Below are 18314 nucleotides of genomic sequence, written 5' to 3' on the forward strand. Positions count from 1 at the left end.
GGACAATTAGTCCCTTTTATAAAATAAGTCGGGACACCTTTTTAGAGTCCCAAATAGGCAACCGCCCTGCTGAAAATGGGACAGATGGTCACCTTACCATTTATGCAAGGCCTACCTCCCTTGCATCAATGGCATTTCAGTGTCTTCAAAGACCTCTAAACGGCAGGATGTCTGTGCGATACCTGACATATAAGCGACATAGTGATCACAATAATGATGACAACTGCATAATACAGACCAAAACCATGGCTTTTAGCAGTTCAGGTGAAGAAGTTAAAACAGTTTCAGTTTCAAAAGTTACAGCACACTCTTAGTAACTGTTGGTTTGACTTTGTCACAAATGAGGAGATACTTAAGCTACCTTGGCAAGTTGCAGTCTTACACCAATTGAAAACAATATGACTACAATGGGGGAGTCAGAGCCAATACGCAGGAGATGGTACACTTCTACAGAAGATTTACAGAGCTAAAGCAGAGCACAAACCTGACCACAAATAAGTTTGGAAGAAGCAATTCTGAAGGAATTTCAGAAGCCGAAACCCTCCCATATTGTCTCTTGCCAACGCACAAAGACTTGCAAAGGACCATTCAAAGTGGAAGTCCATTCTATGCAGCACCACTTAAAGAACAGACACATGAATCTGCTACTCTCACTCCTGCCATTTCTTTCATCCTGCTCTGCCTGACGCATGCATGACTCCCTCGAGTAAAAATGATGATGTTTGAGGAATGCCTATATAGAGAGATTGGAACAGGTGGTTCCTCCTGCAGATCTATTTGGACCAGCAGAAAGCTTCCAACTTGAAGACATTTGTGCAAGTCACTGACTAGCACTTTTCTTTTCCCCCCTCAATTTCGGGGGACAGGGGGAAGAAGGGAGAGGAGGAGGAAAGAGTTCCCAGTTAAGTCTCGTCTAAAAATCAGCAAACAACTTATTTGCATTCCACTGTAAGAGAATTAGAGCCAAATTCAGAACACTGGGGAAGTTGCAGATATTTGACATTTCTGCTGACAACAAAGATGTACAGTCTGGATCCTGAGGACACTATGCAACAGCAATGCTGACAGTAGGCATCAATGTATAATCTTCCGTCCTAAACTAATTATATCAAAAATACAGGTTACCATAAAATGATATAGATTGAGCCTTCCAGCAATCCACACTAACAGTGACAGACTTTTCCTATTTACATGTTACACACCACATACTTAACCAGTGCCCATGCTGCTACATTTCACCGAAGATAGCATCAAAGTTCAGCATTAAAGCACGAGTTAAAGTAGGTTAGCATACCTACTGGGTAGCTTTGTATGGATATATGGGAATTTTCTGGCTGAGAGTTGCAGAATCTGTTAATGCAACTGGTTAATAATGATTGTGTGTTCCATAAAATATCCTTAACACAGTATTTTCTTGCTTTTTTTAAAACAAGCAGTGTCATGGAAGTGATTGTCGTTTGGACAGTCTTAGCTGGAAATCAAAGCAGTCTGCAGACCAGTTTCCAGCTTTTGTTTTTGCTTTTCTTTACAATTTTTCTTTGTTTGTAACTACTTAATGGTCCCTGAGGGGAGGTATACCACTCCTAGAAATACTGGAATACCAGGCTGATGTGCAGAATAAGCTCCTGTTCCAAAAAAAAAGAACTCTTCTGTTTTTTGTGTCAGCAAACACAATCTAACTTCAACTTATTCCTCTTCTTCCTGTTTTCTATATCCTCTGTCTGAGGTTTAAAATAATTTACCACACTTCAAAAATGTGTTTCAACACGGAATTTATTATCCCCTGGATGAGACACTCAATATTTTTTTAAAATTCAAATCTGGTTGATATCAAGACAGACTAATTTTTAAACAAGCCTATTTTAAAATTAAATGTGAAATTCATAAGCCATATTAAGGGCCAAATTTACTATAAATCTATTAAAATAATGTAAAATAAAAATAAGCAATAGAGTCAGTATATATTTGCTGACAAATTTTAAAGAAAGCCAAATAAATGAACTGATGGAAATCACTGGCTGAGTGCTTGCAATCAAAGTTTGTTGAAAAAGCTAAACTGTGTTTTCAGAGATATAGCCTCTTCTGTGGCTACAGAGAAAATACTTTGTTTCAGTTTATTCAAATAAATGAGGTCATTCAAAGTTAAGAATGAAACAGCAGGGAAGTTCATTTTCCCTTCTAATTTATAAATAAAATGTGAGAGCAAGAGATGTACTAGTTCTAAAAATCCTGAAGAGCTTGATGATCAGAAACAGTTCAATTCACTAGCTATAAATAATGCTGCATTTGCTTAATAAAATGACTTAACATGCAAACTTATTTCAAAAACTTCTCATGTTTCCAGCACATTTATGTTGTTTTTGTGCATTTCACTTGAACTTCTATCCAAACAGAGCTGAACGTTAATCACAAGTAAATTAACTGTCTAGTAAGTGAAAAATGTATAACGCATAACATACTAAAAATGTAAAAAAAATTAAGAATCTGAATAAATGTAAATTAAGCAATATAACTGCTTAAATGATTATTCTAGCTATAATACAGCTCCCTAGTTAGCAAAAGGAAGCACCAAATTTAATATAAAGGATACATAGAATTACAAACACAGCTTAACAATGGGCAGGTGTACACTAGAGAGATGACCTAAAATAATGCAACTATTGCTACGAGAATAGCATAGCTGTAGTTGATGTGCCTTAGGTCAACATTTTGCACTGTCCTCACAGCACGAAGTCAACGAGAGAAACTGTTCTGTCAATTTCCCCTACTCCTTGCAACTGCAAGGAGTTTCCCGGGTCTTTCAATTTATGGCATCCTTACTGGACATGTTAAATCAAACCCTGGAAGATCAACCTCTGCAGTGTCCATCTTCTTGTAAGTATAGACAAACCCAATAACTTTCTTTAGAAAAATAACCAAAATTACAAAGTGAAAATATGATTCAAACAATCCAACCTACAATTATCTGTCAACAGCACATGTTCCTTCCTGTGATTTTTTTGGTGCCGTGTTGTTCCACTTACAGTATCTTCTGAAGTCATTAATTCAGTTTTTTGAAAATGGATCCAGTACCAATGTTTCTTTTAGCTCAATTTAGAGGTGCTACCCTGAATACGTAAGTGATCTGGTATAATAAAAGCAATACTATACTTGGATTTTATTCGACTGGGAACTTTTATTATTCCAGATATCCAGGTTTAGTGCAAACACATTTTTAGAGCATACCAGTAGGTAGCAGCAGTAAGCTTTTCAAGTTTCTCTTGGGATTGTGTGTCTGTAAAATTTATTTTTTCTGATTTTAAAAAAAAAAAAAAAAAAAAAAAAAATCAGCAAATAAAAACACTTTGGCCATGACTACACTAGCCAGGTTTTTCAGAAAATCATGCCCTTTTCAAAAGAAGATGCGCAGCATCCACACACAAAATGTGCTCTCTCTCCCCCCAAGATCAAAAGAATGCGGCTCTTCTTCCAGCAGCCCTCTTCCACTCCCAGATCAGAAAGAGTGCCTCCTTTTGAAAGCTTTTTTCAAAAGAAAGCATGTGTAGATGCTCCAGGGGCCTGTCTTTCCAACGAGCAGTCCTCATAGCACTGGATTTTTTGATCCCTGGCCCAGTCTTTCAAAAGAGATGGGGCTGTGTGGATGTTCTCTGTCAAAAGAGCGGATCAATCTTTCAATCCACTTTTTTGTGTGTGGATGTGATCTTTAAAAGATCGCTGTAGTGTCAACATGGCCTTCATGTTTGGGTAAAATTTTGCATAGCCTTATAAAATAATACTAAGAGATTTAGCTATTTCCAGCTAGCCGCTTAGTCCTGCAATTATACCATAATCCTGCTTCTGATGGCTGTGTGTTGCCATGGCAAAAGATGCCCTGTAGTTCCATATACATGTATTTGCCAAGAGATATAGGATAGCCAGATAGGAACTCAGAGGAAAAAATAATAATCTAAAACTTCAGTTCCTGAACTAGCTTATTTTTACTGAAAATTGCTTTCCATTACTGTCATTCAAATAACGAAGAGAGATTCCATCTCTTGAGGCCAAAGCAATCCTGGCATTCCAAACAGAGATCTATGGTTCCAGCAGAGGAGCAATATCAGCCTAAGGGTGGGAGTCTGTATCTTTCTATTAAGACAGTTATAAAGCCTTTCCTTAATAACAAAAATATGACCCATAAAGCTGCTATGCTAGACTGCTTAGCACCCTCCCACACAGAAACTGTGCCAGTTATAGCATAGCTGGTCAAGTGGATCTTATAATAAAGTCAAATTTTAATTTGTTTCTAATTTATCTGACAGCTTCAACAACATATCCTACACAATCTTCTGTACAAAAAGATTACAGCAACCCATTTGATCTATTTTGCATGCATCCCTGACTTAAAAATATACCTATCAACAAGTCATTTAGAAAGGCATTCAGGCAAAGCTATTAATAAAAAAGGGTTCTGTTGAAAAAGGCAAGTTTCAAAATTTTACACTAACAACAAAGGTCATCAGCTTTATTTTCAGAGGTGTTGAGCATCCAGAATCATTAGGAATTCTGGCAAAGTGGCAAGTATGTAGAAGACTGAAAAAATCCTATCACACATTTTAACAAGAATGCAAATAAACTCTGCTAGTCAATTTGAGTGCAGAATTCACATTTATTATGACGGGGTTCTGCTCAAGAAATAGCCAGAGAACCAGACTCCAAGAGGGTATTGCATGACTGTCCCATATTTCTTATTTCACTATAAATGCCTGAGCTAAAACACTCCATAAATAAAATCAGCTGGTTTTACCAGTGTGAATGTTTCACTATGATGAAACATAATCATGATATTATAGGCCACAAAAAATAACAACAACCACCTCAATGCTACTTTTTATCAGAAAATACTGACTTTGCAGAAAAGACTTAACTCTGACACCTGGAAACTGTAACTTAATGGCTTGTAGAAATTTGTATAATTAAAAATTGGACTATGGAGATGAGACAGTACTCAATGCCACTGGAATTTAATGTATATACTCCTTGGTATTAAATGTAAGCATACCACTAGTACAAATAAGATGTCAGGAAAAGACACTAAAGATATGGCCTCTTACAGCTGATTTGGGTGGGGGGGGCGGATATTTCTATTTTATATGTGATTGCTGGTGAGAATCCTGATAAGGTTAGGAGGTTGTTTGTGGGAGAGAACCTACAGACAACTTCTCAACCTTATAAGGAGTCTCACCAACAATCACAGTCTATACAACAGGAACACCAGTCCTGGAACTTATTTTATGTGATTGATCTTCTGATTTCTCTCAACACATGCAGTATATTATAAAGATACTTTGTGTATGTGCAGAAATAATATTGATTTTTAAACTACAAAATAAGGTCTCCAGCTTAGAAGCTGAAGCCAGTAACTTATAATTCATAGGTTAAAGCTAAAATGATGAGCAATGACATCATTTGCAACAGAACATGGTAGCTTCAAGCCTGTTAGCAAAATCAATGGGTCAACAAACACAGCAAAATATACAACCAACACTTGGAAGACATATTGATAATTAAGCCCCACCTTTCCGCATGATTGTCAAGACAGCTGCTTTTTTTCCTGTATTTATCAGCAACTGGCATTACCTAAGCAGTGAGACAGAGCAATTTGCTTTTCTGGGGTCATTACATACATCTAGTACTTGTAAAGCATAAGGTAGAAAGCAGCTTAATCTGTTGACATAACTGCAAAATATTATGATTAAAAATGTTCAACTATGAGGAATATGCTCATGGGAACAAACCAATAAAAAGGCTGAACACAGTGGGCAGAGATGCCCGCTGTACCTTCCAGTGAGAGAAAGGGTATGGCTTTTGTAAGTTTTCTTGTCATAGGAAGACCAATTGGGATTAAGAGTAGTAAAAATTGTTGAGTTCCATGAAGGTTCATGTGAACTTTGTCTCAGGTCAAATTCTTACTTCCTGTACATCAGTCCTTTTGCAGAATTTATTCAACAAGCTTATGAAAAAATGAAAGAAATCCAGCACAAACTTGTCCCAAACAGATGGGATAGAGAAAAATAACTTGCTTACTATGGAAAACACAGAAACATTACAACAAAAAAGAACCTAAAGAATACCTCTGGGTCATACCTTGCTAGGAATCCGGAAATTCTCAACAGGGCTGAGGTCATGAATGTTCTCCTGTGGACTTTTGAGACCCTTGAAAAAGACATTTAACAGTTAATGTAGTCAATGCTACATACCTTGCAGTTAAACCACGTTAAAACAACACCTGTACTTCACAATCTGTATACAAGCTGTACTAAACTCCATTACAGCATTGGGGCCATAGCCTGCAACGTGTCAAATACTTCAGTGGGACTGTTAACATGAGTAATTTATTCACGCACACACAAGTATTTGCAGATTGGGGGCCAGAACCTGCATTGCGTCAGTCAAATTCATGAACTGCAAAGAGACTGGCATTTCCTTACAATCGATATGTACTTCTTATTGTACTGCCTTGACAACTCCCACATCTGTTATTCAGTGTTCAAAAGGCAAATGCAACTCAGAACACAATGCACCCTATTGTGCTAGTTTGATGAGTTAATGGGACCAAAAGCTTTAATTCAAATTAAGTGCCACCTACTCTTCAGAATAATTGTCATTTCTATAAAATGAAATATTTAATGATTTACCACTTAAAACTCTTAACTTTTTCTGTTATATTGGGGCTACGGGGAAGGGGACAGTACACTCCAAATGCCAGAAATTATATAATTATTTTCTTTCAAAAAGTGTTAATTGTGGAAAACAATGTCATCCTTATGATGCAGAGACATGATACTGGTTACTGGATTTATCACCCAGCCAAATACTACATAACCCTTTATCCATCTCTCCCCATCAGCTTCACCAAATGACCACAGTCACCTGATCACCCTAATTTACAATGGATAACAACTTCCCTTTTACAGTAATTTTCTTACATATATACCTGCCTTTGTACGTTCACGCTAGTTCATCTGATGAAGTGTGTTTCACCCACGAAAGATGATGCCCTAATGAATCTGTTAGTCACCAAGGTGCCACAGGACTCCTAATTGTTTTTATGGATACAGACCAACACAGATATCCTTCTGAGACATTTATTGAATGTTACACATGTTCATTTTTAAAAGTGACAATCTAAAAGGCATGCTGATGGCTACGGATGTTAACGGCTAACCTGTTAAACAGTAAGCCTCATCCTACATGGGCTCCGTGCCTGCAGGGCCCACCAGAAGCTGTGGGTGCTCCAGTCCAGCCAGAACAGCCCTCATCTATAGCAGTCCAGGGCATGCTGTAGACAGGAGCACTCTAGCTTGACCAGAGCAGCCTCTGTCCACTACAGCTCAGCCCAGGAATGCTGTGAGCAAGGGCACTCAAGCCTAGTTGGAGAAGCCCTAGTTCACAGTGGTCAGGGCCTGGGAGTGCTGCAGGCAGCAACACTCTAGCCTGGCTGGAGCAGCCTGGGTCCACAGCAGGTACAGGGCTCACCATAGACAGGGGAGCCCCAGCCTGGCCAGAACAGCCCTGGATTGTAGCAGCCTCAAGAATGCTGCAGGCGGGGGATACTCCAGCCAAGCTGAAGCAGTCCTTGTCTGTAGTGAGTCTGAGCACATTGTGCCCAGGGTGCTCCAGCCCAGCTGGGACAGAGCAGTCTCCACCCATGATGGGGGGGCTGATCCATACCACCTGGAGCAGACCCATTAGCACCCAAACCCCCGCTCCCACCAGGTAATTGGTTAACTAGTTAAACTTAACATTTGACTGGTTAGCTAATTAAACTGGATATTGCACTCCTACTGATTGAACTTATCTGGTCCCAATATATCCTCTGAATCAGACCTGATCAGCTTTCTTAAAAAAAAAAAAAAATCTAGATTTTACTACTATTAAAAGCCCAGAGGCAACATGAAAGCAAAAAGCAAACAGCGCATGAGTGTATGCACAAGCTTCAGAGAAAGGAACTCCCAAATTTTAAATCTGGCTGCAAGACTAATTGCCTTAGCCAAGGCACATAGGGCCTGAGTTTCAAACACATTTATCTCCCCAAACACCCATTGATTTGTACTGGAAATATGAACCCAGAGACTCTCTGAAAGTCAGCAAATTCAGCTTTTACACCTGTTAAAGGAGGACTCTGTGAAGTGTTGTTGAGACTCTTAACTGAAAAACATTGTACTGTACAAATGCTAGGAAGTATTACATTTGCATTTCAAAAATTATTAGAAACTAAATATATGATGGCCCTGAAAAAAATCTCTATTTAAAGCAGACAAATCTGAGACTGATGAAGCCACTGACAGAGTAAATAGATGAATTTGCTAAGGACATCATTTTTGTAATTACTACTTTTTAAAAAAGGTTCACCTTCCAGATTGGGAAAAAAAAAATCACTTTATGAATTTACTTGTCTGCTTTTATTATGAACTTGGGAAATCCAAACACATCCTCCACCTCAACTGTCATCATTAACCAAAAGCATTCACCTCAGTGAGGCCAAGCAAATCTAGTTGATAGCTGAAAAACAAGAAGTTCAGATACCCATTTTATCCCACCATTATTTAAAGTGGTGCTAGGAAATACTTGCTGAACTTTATATTAACCCCAAAAGTCAAAAATTGATATTGATTACACTGGGGTGCCCATCCTAAGGCTGGTAAGCCATACAGAGCACACCAGAACATTACATAAGGCCTGCAATCTACTTCAACACTATATACCAATGAATAATTGATTAGCTTGTTTACATCATTTTAGTTATGCGAGTGTGTAAATGGACCATACTGTACATGGAAATCATCTATATATGGGTGTGTGTGTGAAACAAGCTGGACTTTAAATGTATATCAGTACAGGTGACTTTAAATTTAACATACATAGCATTTCTTTGGCACACAAGGTTGTGCTTATGTTTACATGTCCTTCCCATTTAATATGGTTGAGAGGACACCACTGAATCACATTATTCCTGGCCTCAGGACTAAGAATTTTGAAGTAATTCTAAAAGTAAATTCTCCTGCACTGGACAAAGATACTAGCACCCTCTTCATTCCCAATATCTAGGTGTGTGAAGGAAGCTGGGTTCTCACCAGAATACTTCTGAGGCTTGAAAAATGTCCTAGACACTTATTGAAAGCTATCTCCAATACATATCAGAACTCTGAGAAACCTGAACTACAAGCCTGAATTTTACACTGCCATTCCCCCTTCTGTAGTTCAACAGATTTTTGACAGTTATCTAGAACCTTTGGGGTTTGTGACAGAACATATTTTTCAAATTTGCTAAACAAAGATAAAGTCTGGCACACGGGTAAAAGTGGTCCGATTTCAAAAGATCAATAGGATTATGCCTGACTTAAATATTTATTTTTAAAAAACAGATGTTTGAACAATCAGACTATAAAATATATTAACTGTTTGAACAATAAAGATAATCAAAAGAAGGCAAAAAAAGGGTAAGAGAGTCAAAATACCTAAACAGGTTTTCAAGTCTCAGAAGAGTAGCCAGGGTAATCTGTAGATTCACAAAGAACAAGCAGCCCTGTGGTACCTTAGAGACTAACAAAATTATTAGGTCATGAGCTTTCATGGACAAAACTCACTTCCTCACATGAACAATACATTTGTTATTCTCTAAGGTGTCACAGCTTGTTTTTTGCAAGATTTTCAAGTGTTTATGGAAAGATGTTTAAATGTGTTCTAGTATAAATTATTCCAATGCTATTTCAAAATCGTGCTACAACTTCCCCTTTTCAACACTTACATATACTAGGAAACAAAACCATGTTAGAATAAAAAGTTTTAAGATAAAACTGCACTTGAACAAGGAAACTTGAAAAACACATTGTGATCTGTGCTGTAAAAAGGAGACGGGAGGACAAATGATATGACAAAATAAACCACTTAACGAATTTCTTACATGTTGAAATTCATTTGGCATTCAAAGTGATAATAAAAGCAATAAATGGTTGCATATGCCTAAATCCCAGACTCATTAAACTTTCACTCCTGCTAAGTACCACTGCAACTCATTGCAACTCAGCAACCCACTTTAGCCCAAATATACCTCACAAACATTTCTCCTTCGCACACCACGGACCCCTGTACTCTCCGATGTACACGTGTTGCAGTCCCCCAGCACAGATCAGACAGCACTTCCTCACCCCAGCGGACACCCACACAGCCACCTCTAAAGCCTCTCCCGCCCCGACACGCTGCTCTGTAGAAGGGTCGCGACCCTCTTTGCAACCTTCCTGTACAGTCTCCTAGGAAGCGAGGTTTGACCCAAACTCAGCCCCGCAATCTCCCCCGCACCCCTAGCTGCGGCCCCTCCCCTCATGCCCCTACACAGACCCCAGCTCTGCCCCCTCCGAACCGTGTCCCACACGCCTGTCTCCAGCCCCAGCCCGCTAGCCTTACCTGACGGGTCATCAGCGACTTGATTTTCTGCATGTCTACACTCCTTCGAGCAGCTCAGACCCCCGGGCGGACCGGCAGCACTCACAACCCACCGTCACCCGCAGACTTCAGTCCTGCCTGACAATGGACAGCCATATTGCACGTCACGTGACAGGCCTTCCTGCTGCCTAGTGCATTGTGGGGCTTGCAGTCCCTGACAGCGTCATCATCCTTCAAGGTGCTCGGGACGTGCAGCCGCAGAGAACTACAATCCCCGTCAGTACGCCCAGACCCGCCCCTCCCCCGCACCCCACACAATCCAGGCTGTGTCTCGGGATTACAGGAGTAACCATAGAGAGGAAGGCACACGTCGTGTAGAGAGCCCCTTATCGGGCGGACTCACTGCCTCCTGCTGGGCGAGCTTCCTTCTGCACTCAATCGCGTTGCAGCTTTGTGAGCATGGCCCGCTCAGGCCAACTGGTCGCCAGCCAAGCCAGTGGAGCCACTGCTCATTGTCAGCCCAGGGGCAGAACGGGCACATCAGGGGCAATAGAGGGCAGCTGTAGTCCCTGGTTGGCAAAAGGGGACTCATCAGTGGGGACACTGGGTGCCTACCATCAGATCCCCTGAGGGTCAGAGAGGTGTGGCTGGCCTGGGGAAGGAGGAGCATGAAACTGGGTCTCGTTGGTCTTCTTGTTTTGATGGGAAGCTGCTCTGTAAGTGGGGATGGTGCCCCATAGGCTGCTCCGGATCAGTAGAGAAGTACAAGAGCTAAGCTTTTTTCCTCTGCTTCTTTATGGGTGTGGGGGGTACAAGTTAAATTCCATTCAAATCACTTATCCTAAAATATGTGCTCTTATTATATGTTCTTATGTGCTCTATGTGTTCCTGTGCTCCTTCACACGTTTGTGAAGAAAAAAAGTGTGAAAATTTGACTAGACCTTGCTCTGAAGGGAATAGTTCCTGAGTAGAGGAGTTGTTTGTTTCCAGAATGAAGTGCATTGAAATAGATGGAAAATGACACTTTATCATACTAGGTCATGTTCATGCAAAGCAGCATCACACCATATCCAATGTGAGACTCGATGTCTCTTCCATGAAAGCAGCGCCCACAGATCTTCCATCAGATTAGGCATGGAGGCCTGAGTTCTGACATGAGATTCTAATAGCAGCACCTGAGCTATATATTTGCATACATAAATAGCCAGAAGTTCTCCCTTTATTTAAAAACATGGGTTTAAGGAAACCAAGTGGCTACTGGAGTGGCTAAACAAGATAAGAAGTGTTCATCCTATTCTGTGTTTGTTGTTGTTGTTGTAAATAAAATATTTGTGCAAAAGTATTCTTTATAAACCGACAGCCTCACCATGGCTCCGTCTGCACTACAGTGATCTTTCAAAAGATGATCTTCCGGAAGATCTCTTCTGGAAGATCTTCTTTCGAAAAAGCACATCCACATGCAAAAAAGCAGATTAAAAGAGCAATCTGCTCTTTCAAAAGAGAGCGTCCACACTGCTCCTGCTCTTTTGAAAGAATGGCCCAGGGATTGAAAAGTCCAGAACCATGAGGACCACTCTTTTGAACAAAGGGTCCCTGGAGCATCTACACATGTTTTTTTCCTAAAGAATCTTTCAGAAAAGGGCGCTCTTCCTCATTTGGGAAGTGTCATGTTCTTTAAAAAAAAATTCAAAAGAAAGCATTTCTTGAGTGGATGCTCTGCTTGTTCTTTCAGAAGAGGGCCTGCTTTTCTGAATGGACTTGCTAGTGTCGATGGGGCCTACGTGATTTTGTAATTAATTGACTTGCACAGGAACCCACATCAGAAAAAACTGCATACAATTGACCTTAATTTGCAGCTGTTTTGCCCATCTCAAAAAAGTCAATTCATCTGAATTGGCAAAGTAAACAAAACAAAATATCTCTTTCCTAGAACTGGGTCTGTTCAAGTAAGGATGCAGGCATAATGACAAGACAATTCCAACATCCGTTGTATAACTAGCCTGTGGATAAAGAACATCCACTTTCAAGGCTGTCAATCCACTGAATTGTCTTCAAAACAAAACTAAGGAATCTGATGTGACAATAATTTTGCCAGTTCATTATATAAAAGCATGCTTAGCCAAAACGTTGATCTACTTAGACATGTATCTTCTGTCATATATTGTATGACTTGTTAGCTATGTAAAGCTACGTCTACATGTGAATGCTACATCGAAATAAGCTATTTCGAAGAATAACATCTACACGTCCTCCAGGGCTCGTGCCGTCGATGTTCAACGTCGACGTTGGGCAGTATTACATCGAAGTAGGCGCTGCAGGGGAGGGTCTACACACCAAAGCGGCCGACATCGAAATAAGGGTGCCAGGAACAGCTGCAGACAGGGTCACAGGGCAGACTCAACAGCAAGCTGCTCCCTTAAAGGGCCCCTCCCAGACACACTTGCCCTAAACAGCACAAGATCCACAGAGCCGACAACTGGTTGCAGACCCTGTGCATGCAGCATGGATCCCCAGCTGCAGCAGCAGCAGCCAGAAGCCCTGGTCTAAGGGCTGCTGCACACGATGACCATAGAACCCCACAGGGGCTGGAGAGAGCGTCTCTCAACCCCTCAGCTGATGGCTGCCATGGCGGACCCCGCTATTTCGATGTTGCGAGACGTGGATCGGCTACACGTGCCCTACTTCGATGTTCAACGTCGAAGTAGGGCACTATTCCCATCTCCTTATGAGAATAGCGACTTCAACGTCTCGCCACCTTATGTCGATTTCAACTTCGAAATAGCGCTCGCCACGTGTAGACGTGGTGGGCGCTATTTCGAAGTTGGCGCGGCTACTTTGAAGTAGCTGGCACGTGTAGACGCGGCTTAATAGTGGAATAATTGCTCAATAGGCAATTTGTTTGCTTTTCTTGAATTTTAAATGTTTGCGGAAATTGTTTTAATGTATTATAAAGCATGTTTCTGTGCAGACTGTGTTCAGACTTCAATTATAGTCATTTGAAGGTACAGTGTAATGAGGTGGTTCTAGTGAAAAGATAGTAGTATGAAAATGTTCACTAACAGCAAGTGTCACCCACACACCTATGTGTGGTTAACTATCCTGTGTAGTGGTACCTAGACCACTTCACAGAGAAAGAATGTGTCCTCCACAGCCTAAGCTAAAAGCCAATTGTCTTCTAGCTCAAGCTGTAGAGGTACCTCCCTCAAGCTATAGCGGTCTCAAGGTCAAGCCCCGCCTCTGGGCTGTTATAAGCAGATGCTTGTTAAGGATTTCATCTGGGTCTCTGAACGTGGGGACCCCCCCTCCAATGGGGAAGTATGCAACTTATGCCCATAGATGTGGTTAACAGCCCTGTGGGGCAAGGGGAGTACCTCAACCACTTAACAGAGAAAGAATAAGTGTCCTCTACAGCCAAAGCTGGAAACCAGATGGCCTTTAGCTCAAGCTGGTAGAGGCACCTGCCCTAAGCTGCAAAAGTCCCAGAGTCAAGTCCCCCAATGGACAGTTACACAAGCTGTGAAAATTTTCTGGCTGCTTCAGTTTCTTCTAAGCAGTGGTACTCAGGAATTAGTACCTTGGACCAGTGCAATTACTGCTCAGTTCAAGTCACAATATGATGCAACCTTTAGTAACCAAAACAAAAAGAGACTTGCATTGCCACAGAAATGCATGCTATGCTTTGAAAAAGTTATTTTCCATACTCTGGTGTGTACAGAAGCTTTACCATTTGTCTTACCACACACTTTACCTTATCACAATCAAATGGGTATTTCTTTCCTTTGTGACGCCCACCCACTGTAGCATAGTAGTAACCAGTGCTTTTCTTGTTCCGGTACTTGCAGGGACTGAGCGCCAGCGCCTTGGCAGTCGGCAGCCCCAGCCATGGGATTGGCTGGAGAGGTGGGGTGGGGAGCAAGCTGAGTACCATTGTTTTGGTTTTTTTTGTTTTTTTGGTTTTTTTTACAGAAAAGGCACTGGTAATAACTACAGAAAATATTACATATGAGTTAATTAACACTTAAAATAGCAGTCAGCATAGGATTTCCAATTTACAATCCATGGGCTCAACTTGTGGGAACATGCTGAGGAGAACTATCACTTCTTTGTCCAACAAGCCAGCTCCCACCCAGTGGGGCAACCTAGATATGAACAAGTATGTTGGAAGTCAGTGTTCCCTCTAATTTTTTTCCCAGTCGTGGATGGAATACATTTTTTTATGTACACCAAGGCATGTGAACACTTGCACCACCAGTAGAAACACATGCTGCTGACTGTGGGCACTCTGCGAATCAGCTGGATGACACGTGAATTTCTTTGAGGCGGCTGCCCAAGCATTCAGCTTACAGGGAACACTGGTGGAGGCTTCTATAAATCTGCAGAGAATTTGGGCAAAGCATATAATGCAGCTAGTTTTCACCTTTGATAGGCCTCGCAAGATTCTAATTGCTTTGGTGACCTTGTGCATTCCTTGGTGGAAGAGAGAACAAGGCCCTTAGTTGTTTATTGTAGAAATAATCCACTAACAGTTTTTAGCATATGGCAACATGATTAATGTATGAATAATAAAATCATTCATATTTATCAAAGCTGAGCCAAAACACACAAAAGGTTATGACTAAAATAACACTTGTTTGTTTTTTCAGAGAGGATTTAGTGAGAGTGATTAATATTGCATTAAGTACAAACACTATCAGGCCATCAGTTAACACTGAAAGCCCACGTGGAAATAAATATCTGCATACGCTTTTTGTTTTCACTTTTTCATTTCCATAGGATGCTCGTGCAATACAGCAGTCTACTATGTTAATAAGTCTTACTTCTGCAGCCCTCAGTGAACACCCTACTCCCAATCATGGATGAAGCCAAGTCAATTCCCCTCAGTGGTCCCAGATAAATATCAGTGCCACCAATCATTTCACAGATGCTGAAGCTGCCTGAACTCTACAAATTCACCACCAGTTGAAACCTATATCAGATCTTTTAGAACTAATTGATGAGTCACTTATGTCCCCGAGGCCAATGACAGAGGAAACCATACCCTTAGAGTCTAATGGTACTCCAAAAACATCAGGAGGTACTTACACATATCCTCTGAATACTTGCCTTCACTTGCGTAGAGCAGCATGATCTTTACATCTCCTGGCGAGAAAAGAGGATCAGCTTCCCATCTTAACGTTACCAAGGCATCTGCCAACCTACCTTCAATTTCAGTCCTCCAAGTGTTGGCTCCTGCACCAATCAGAGATGAACACACGTGCCAGAAGGAACTGTTCCCAGGCCTAAGTCCTTGACACCTGATAAATGTCAGGGGGTTTGAAACATTTTTGAAAAAAGAACATAGACACGCGATGGTCATATCCCAAATTGATGGGCTACGATCCAGAGTCGACGGGAGAGTGTCTGTCATTGACTCACTGCAGTGAAGACACCAGGTAAGGAGATCTAAGTACATCAACCACAGCTATGTTAGTCACATAGCTGAAACTGTGTAGCTTAGATTGATGGCCCTAAGTAATTTAGACCAGGTCTACTTCTGCACCAAGACTACAATTGCCCCATAGATCTACAGCCTTGGACAGAGGTTCATTACAGATGGAATGATGCAATTTCTAAGCCAGAATGTGGCATCCCTGTGTGCATATATCGAAGACATTCTGGGCAAGTTTTTCATCGCATAGTCTACCTCCTCAGCAGGGGCTCCAGTCCTTTTTGCTAAGAAAAAGAATGGAATACTATGCCTTGGTGTACACAATCAGGCCCCGAACCAAGAATGGTCTGAAACTGCTATCCCCTACTCTTAATCTCCAAATTGCTAGATCATATGCTTTCTGCCAACATTTTTAACAAACTGGATCTCTGCGGGACTTACAACCCCAGAGCAGGAGATGAATGGAAGACCACCTTCCAATCCTGCTACAGACACTACATATACTTAGTAATGTCATTCAATCTTACCAACACTCCTGGCACCTTTCAAAGCTTTGTAAATAACATGTTCATAGAAACCCTGCACCAGTGTACAATGATCTAATGTGACATACATGTGTTTTTGGAGACGCCCCCCACCCCCTCCAAGCAGCATTGTTACCGTATCTGTTTCATCCTGGAAAGATTTTAGGAGAACTACCTGTATGTTACACTGGAGAAATGTGCTTTTAACCAATCCTCCACAGAGTATCTCCTGTGCATGGAGAGTATGGAGCGGGACACCCCCCTGAAGGTAGAAGCCATTCACAGATGAGCAGTGCCCAAGTTGCCCCAAGAGTTACAGCCCTTCCTGGCTTTTGCAAATTCTTTCCAACAGTTCCTCTTGGGCTTCTCAGAGAAAATAATTCCTATGAAGAACCTGATCTGGAAGATCATCTAATTTGTTTGGACGACTAAAATTCACCATACCTTTGAACAGCTCAAAGCCACTTTGACTACTGCTCCCATTCTAGCACACCCAGTTTCAGCCCAGGCATTCATTATGGAATCTGATGTGTCCTGTTTGGCTATGGGGCCAATGCACTCCCAGGCACAGGTCACAGCAAGCACTGCACTCTTGCATGCACTATTCATGCAAACTCACTTCAGCAGAATGGAATTGTGAAGTACTAGTTAAGGTGTTGCTCATGATGAAATCAGCCATCAAAAACTAGCTCATCCTCTCCAGGATGTCCAACACATGGTGCAAGCTTTTACTGGCCATAAAAACTTTGAATACCTATGTGAGACTCGTGGACTTTATTCTTCTCTCACTTTGATTTCTTCATCACCTGTTAACCAGGAACCAGGAATGGGAAGGCTAACACCTTATCCTAAAATGGAGAATGCTATTAAGTGGGCAAGATGCCAACCAAGAACCGTTCTGTCTCCTAAAACTCTCCAACTTCCTTCGTGCTGCAGTATACCAAGACCTTGATTGACCTAATTCAGTCTGCCTCATGGTATGATCCATTAGCCCAGGATGTGACAGAACAGACAATTCAGAACCAAAATGCACTGCTCCATACAGGTGAGGTAACATGCATTGACAGGCATATATACATCCCACGTGGGTGCCCCCATTGGAGGTGCTTCACCTCTGCTATAACACTCTGCTGATATGCCATCTTGAGTACCTTAAGACTCTCCACATCTCTGTCCATTTCTCTGGTGGTCCTATATGTCAGCCAAAGTTCAGACTCAAGTTCACTCTTGTAACTTTTGTGCATTCACCTAGACCCCTCATGTTAAACTCCTCAGTACTCTAGTACCCCCAGGGACCCACTTGGACCTTGATGACCCTGGACTTTATAGTGGAACTGCCTGACACCAATGGTCTAATGCTGAACTTCACCATCAACTGACCGAAATGATGCACATCATGCCCTGTGACTGCTTGCCCTCTGCTGAAATAGAGGCTCAGCTCCTGGTACGACACGAAGTCTTGCGGCACCTTATAGACTAACAGATATTTTGAAGCATAAGACTCTTTAAATACCCCTCTGAAACCACCTCCCCCACTCATGCAACTGATGAAGCAGGTCTTTGCTCACGAAAGCTTATGCTCCAAAATATCTGTTAGTCTATAAGGTGCCACAAGACTTCTTGTTCTCGAAGCTACAGACTAACACGTCTACCTCTCTGCTACTCAGCTCCTGGTAGTGTATGTTATCCATCCGTGGCTTCCAGACCCTATAACCTCAGATCAAGGCCTGCAGTTTGTCTCATACTTTTGGCACAAAGTGCTCCACTTACTGAACATTCATGCTTTTACTTCCTCTACAGACTATCACCAGATTAACGAAATATTAGAGCAATACTTACAGTATTTTGTCAGCTACACTCAAGACAGTGTAGCTTAACAAAGAAAAAATTAAGGGATGACTTGATGATAGTGTGTAAGTAACTATGCATGGAATTTTTAA

At 41.4% G+C, this 18314-nt stretch overlaps 1 protein-coding gene across 3 annotated transcripts in view; it reads right to left on the reverse strand.

Moving 5' to 3' along the window:
* VPS50 (VPS50 subunit of EARP/GARPII complex) overlaps window positions 1-10579 on the reverse strand; it is a 184277-nt gene extending 173698 nt beyond the window's left edge. For all 3 annotated transcript variants that reach the window (XM_074984736.1, XM_074984735.1, XM_074984734.1), the window contains exons 1-2: window positions 10444-10579; window positions 6124-6192 (exon numbers count right to left, since the gene is read on the reverse strand). In XM_074984736.1, the coding sequence (XP_074840837.1) occupies window positions 6124-6192; window positions 10444-10476 (102 nt within the window). In that variant the 5' untranslated portion in view covers window positions 10477-10579. The remainder of the gene's footprint in view (window positions 1-6123; window positions 6193-10443) is intronic.
* Between the last annotated feature and the right edge of the window lie 7735 nt (window positions 10580-18314).

This window comes from Carettochelys insculpta, chromosome 2, assembly GCF_033958435.1.
Source record: "Carettochelys insculpta isolate YL-2023 chromosome 2, ASM3395843v1, whole genome shotgun sequence".
Lineage (NCBI taxonomy): Eukaryota > Metazoa > Chordata > Testudines > Carettochelyidae > Carettochelys > Carettochelys insculpta.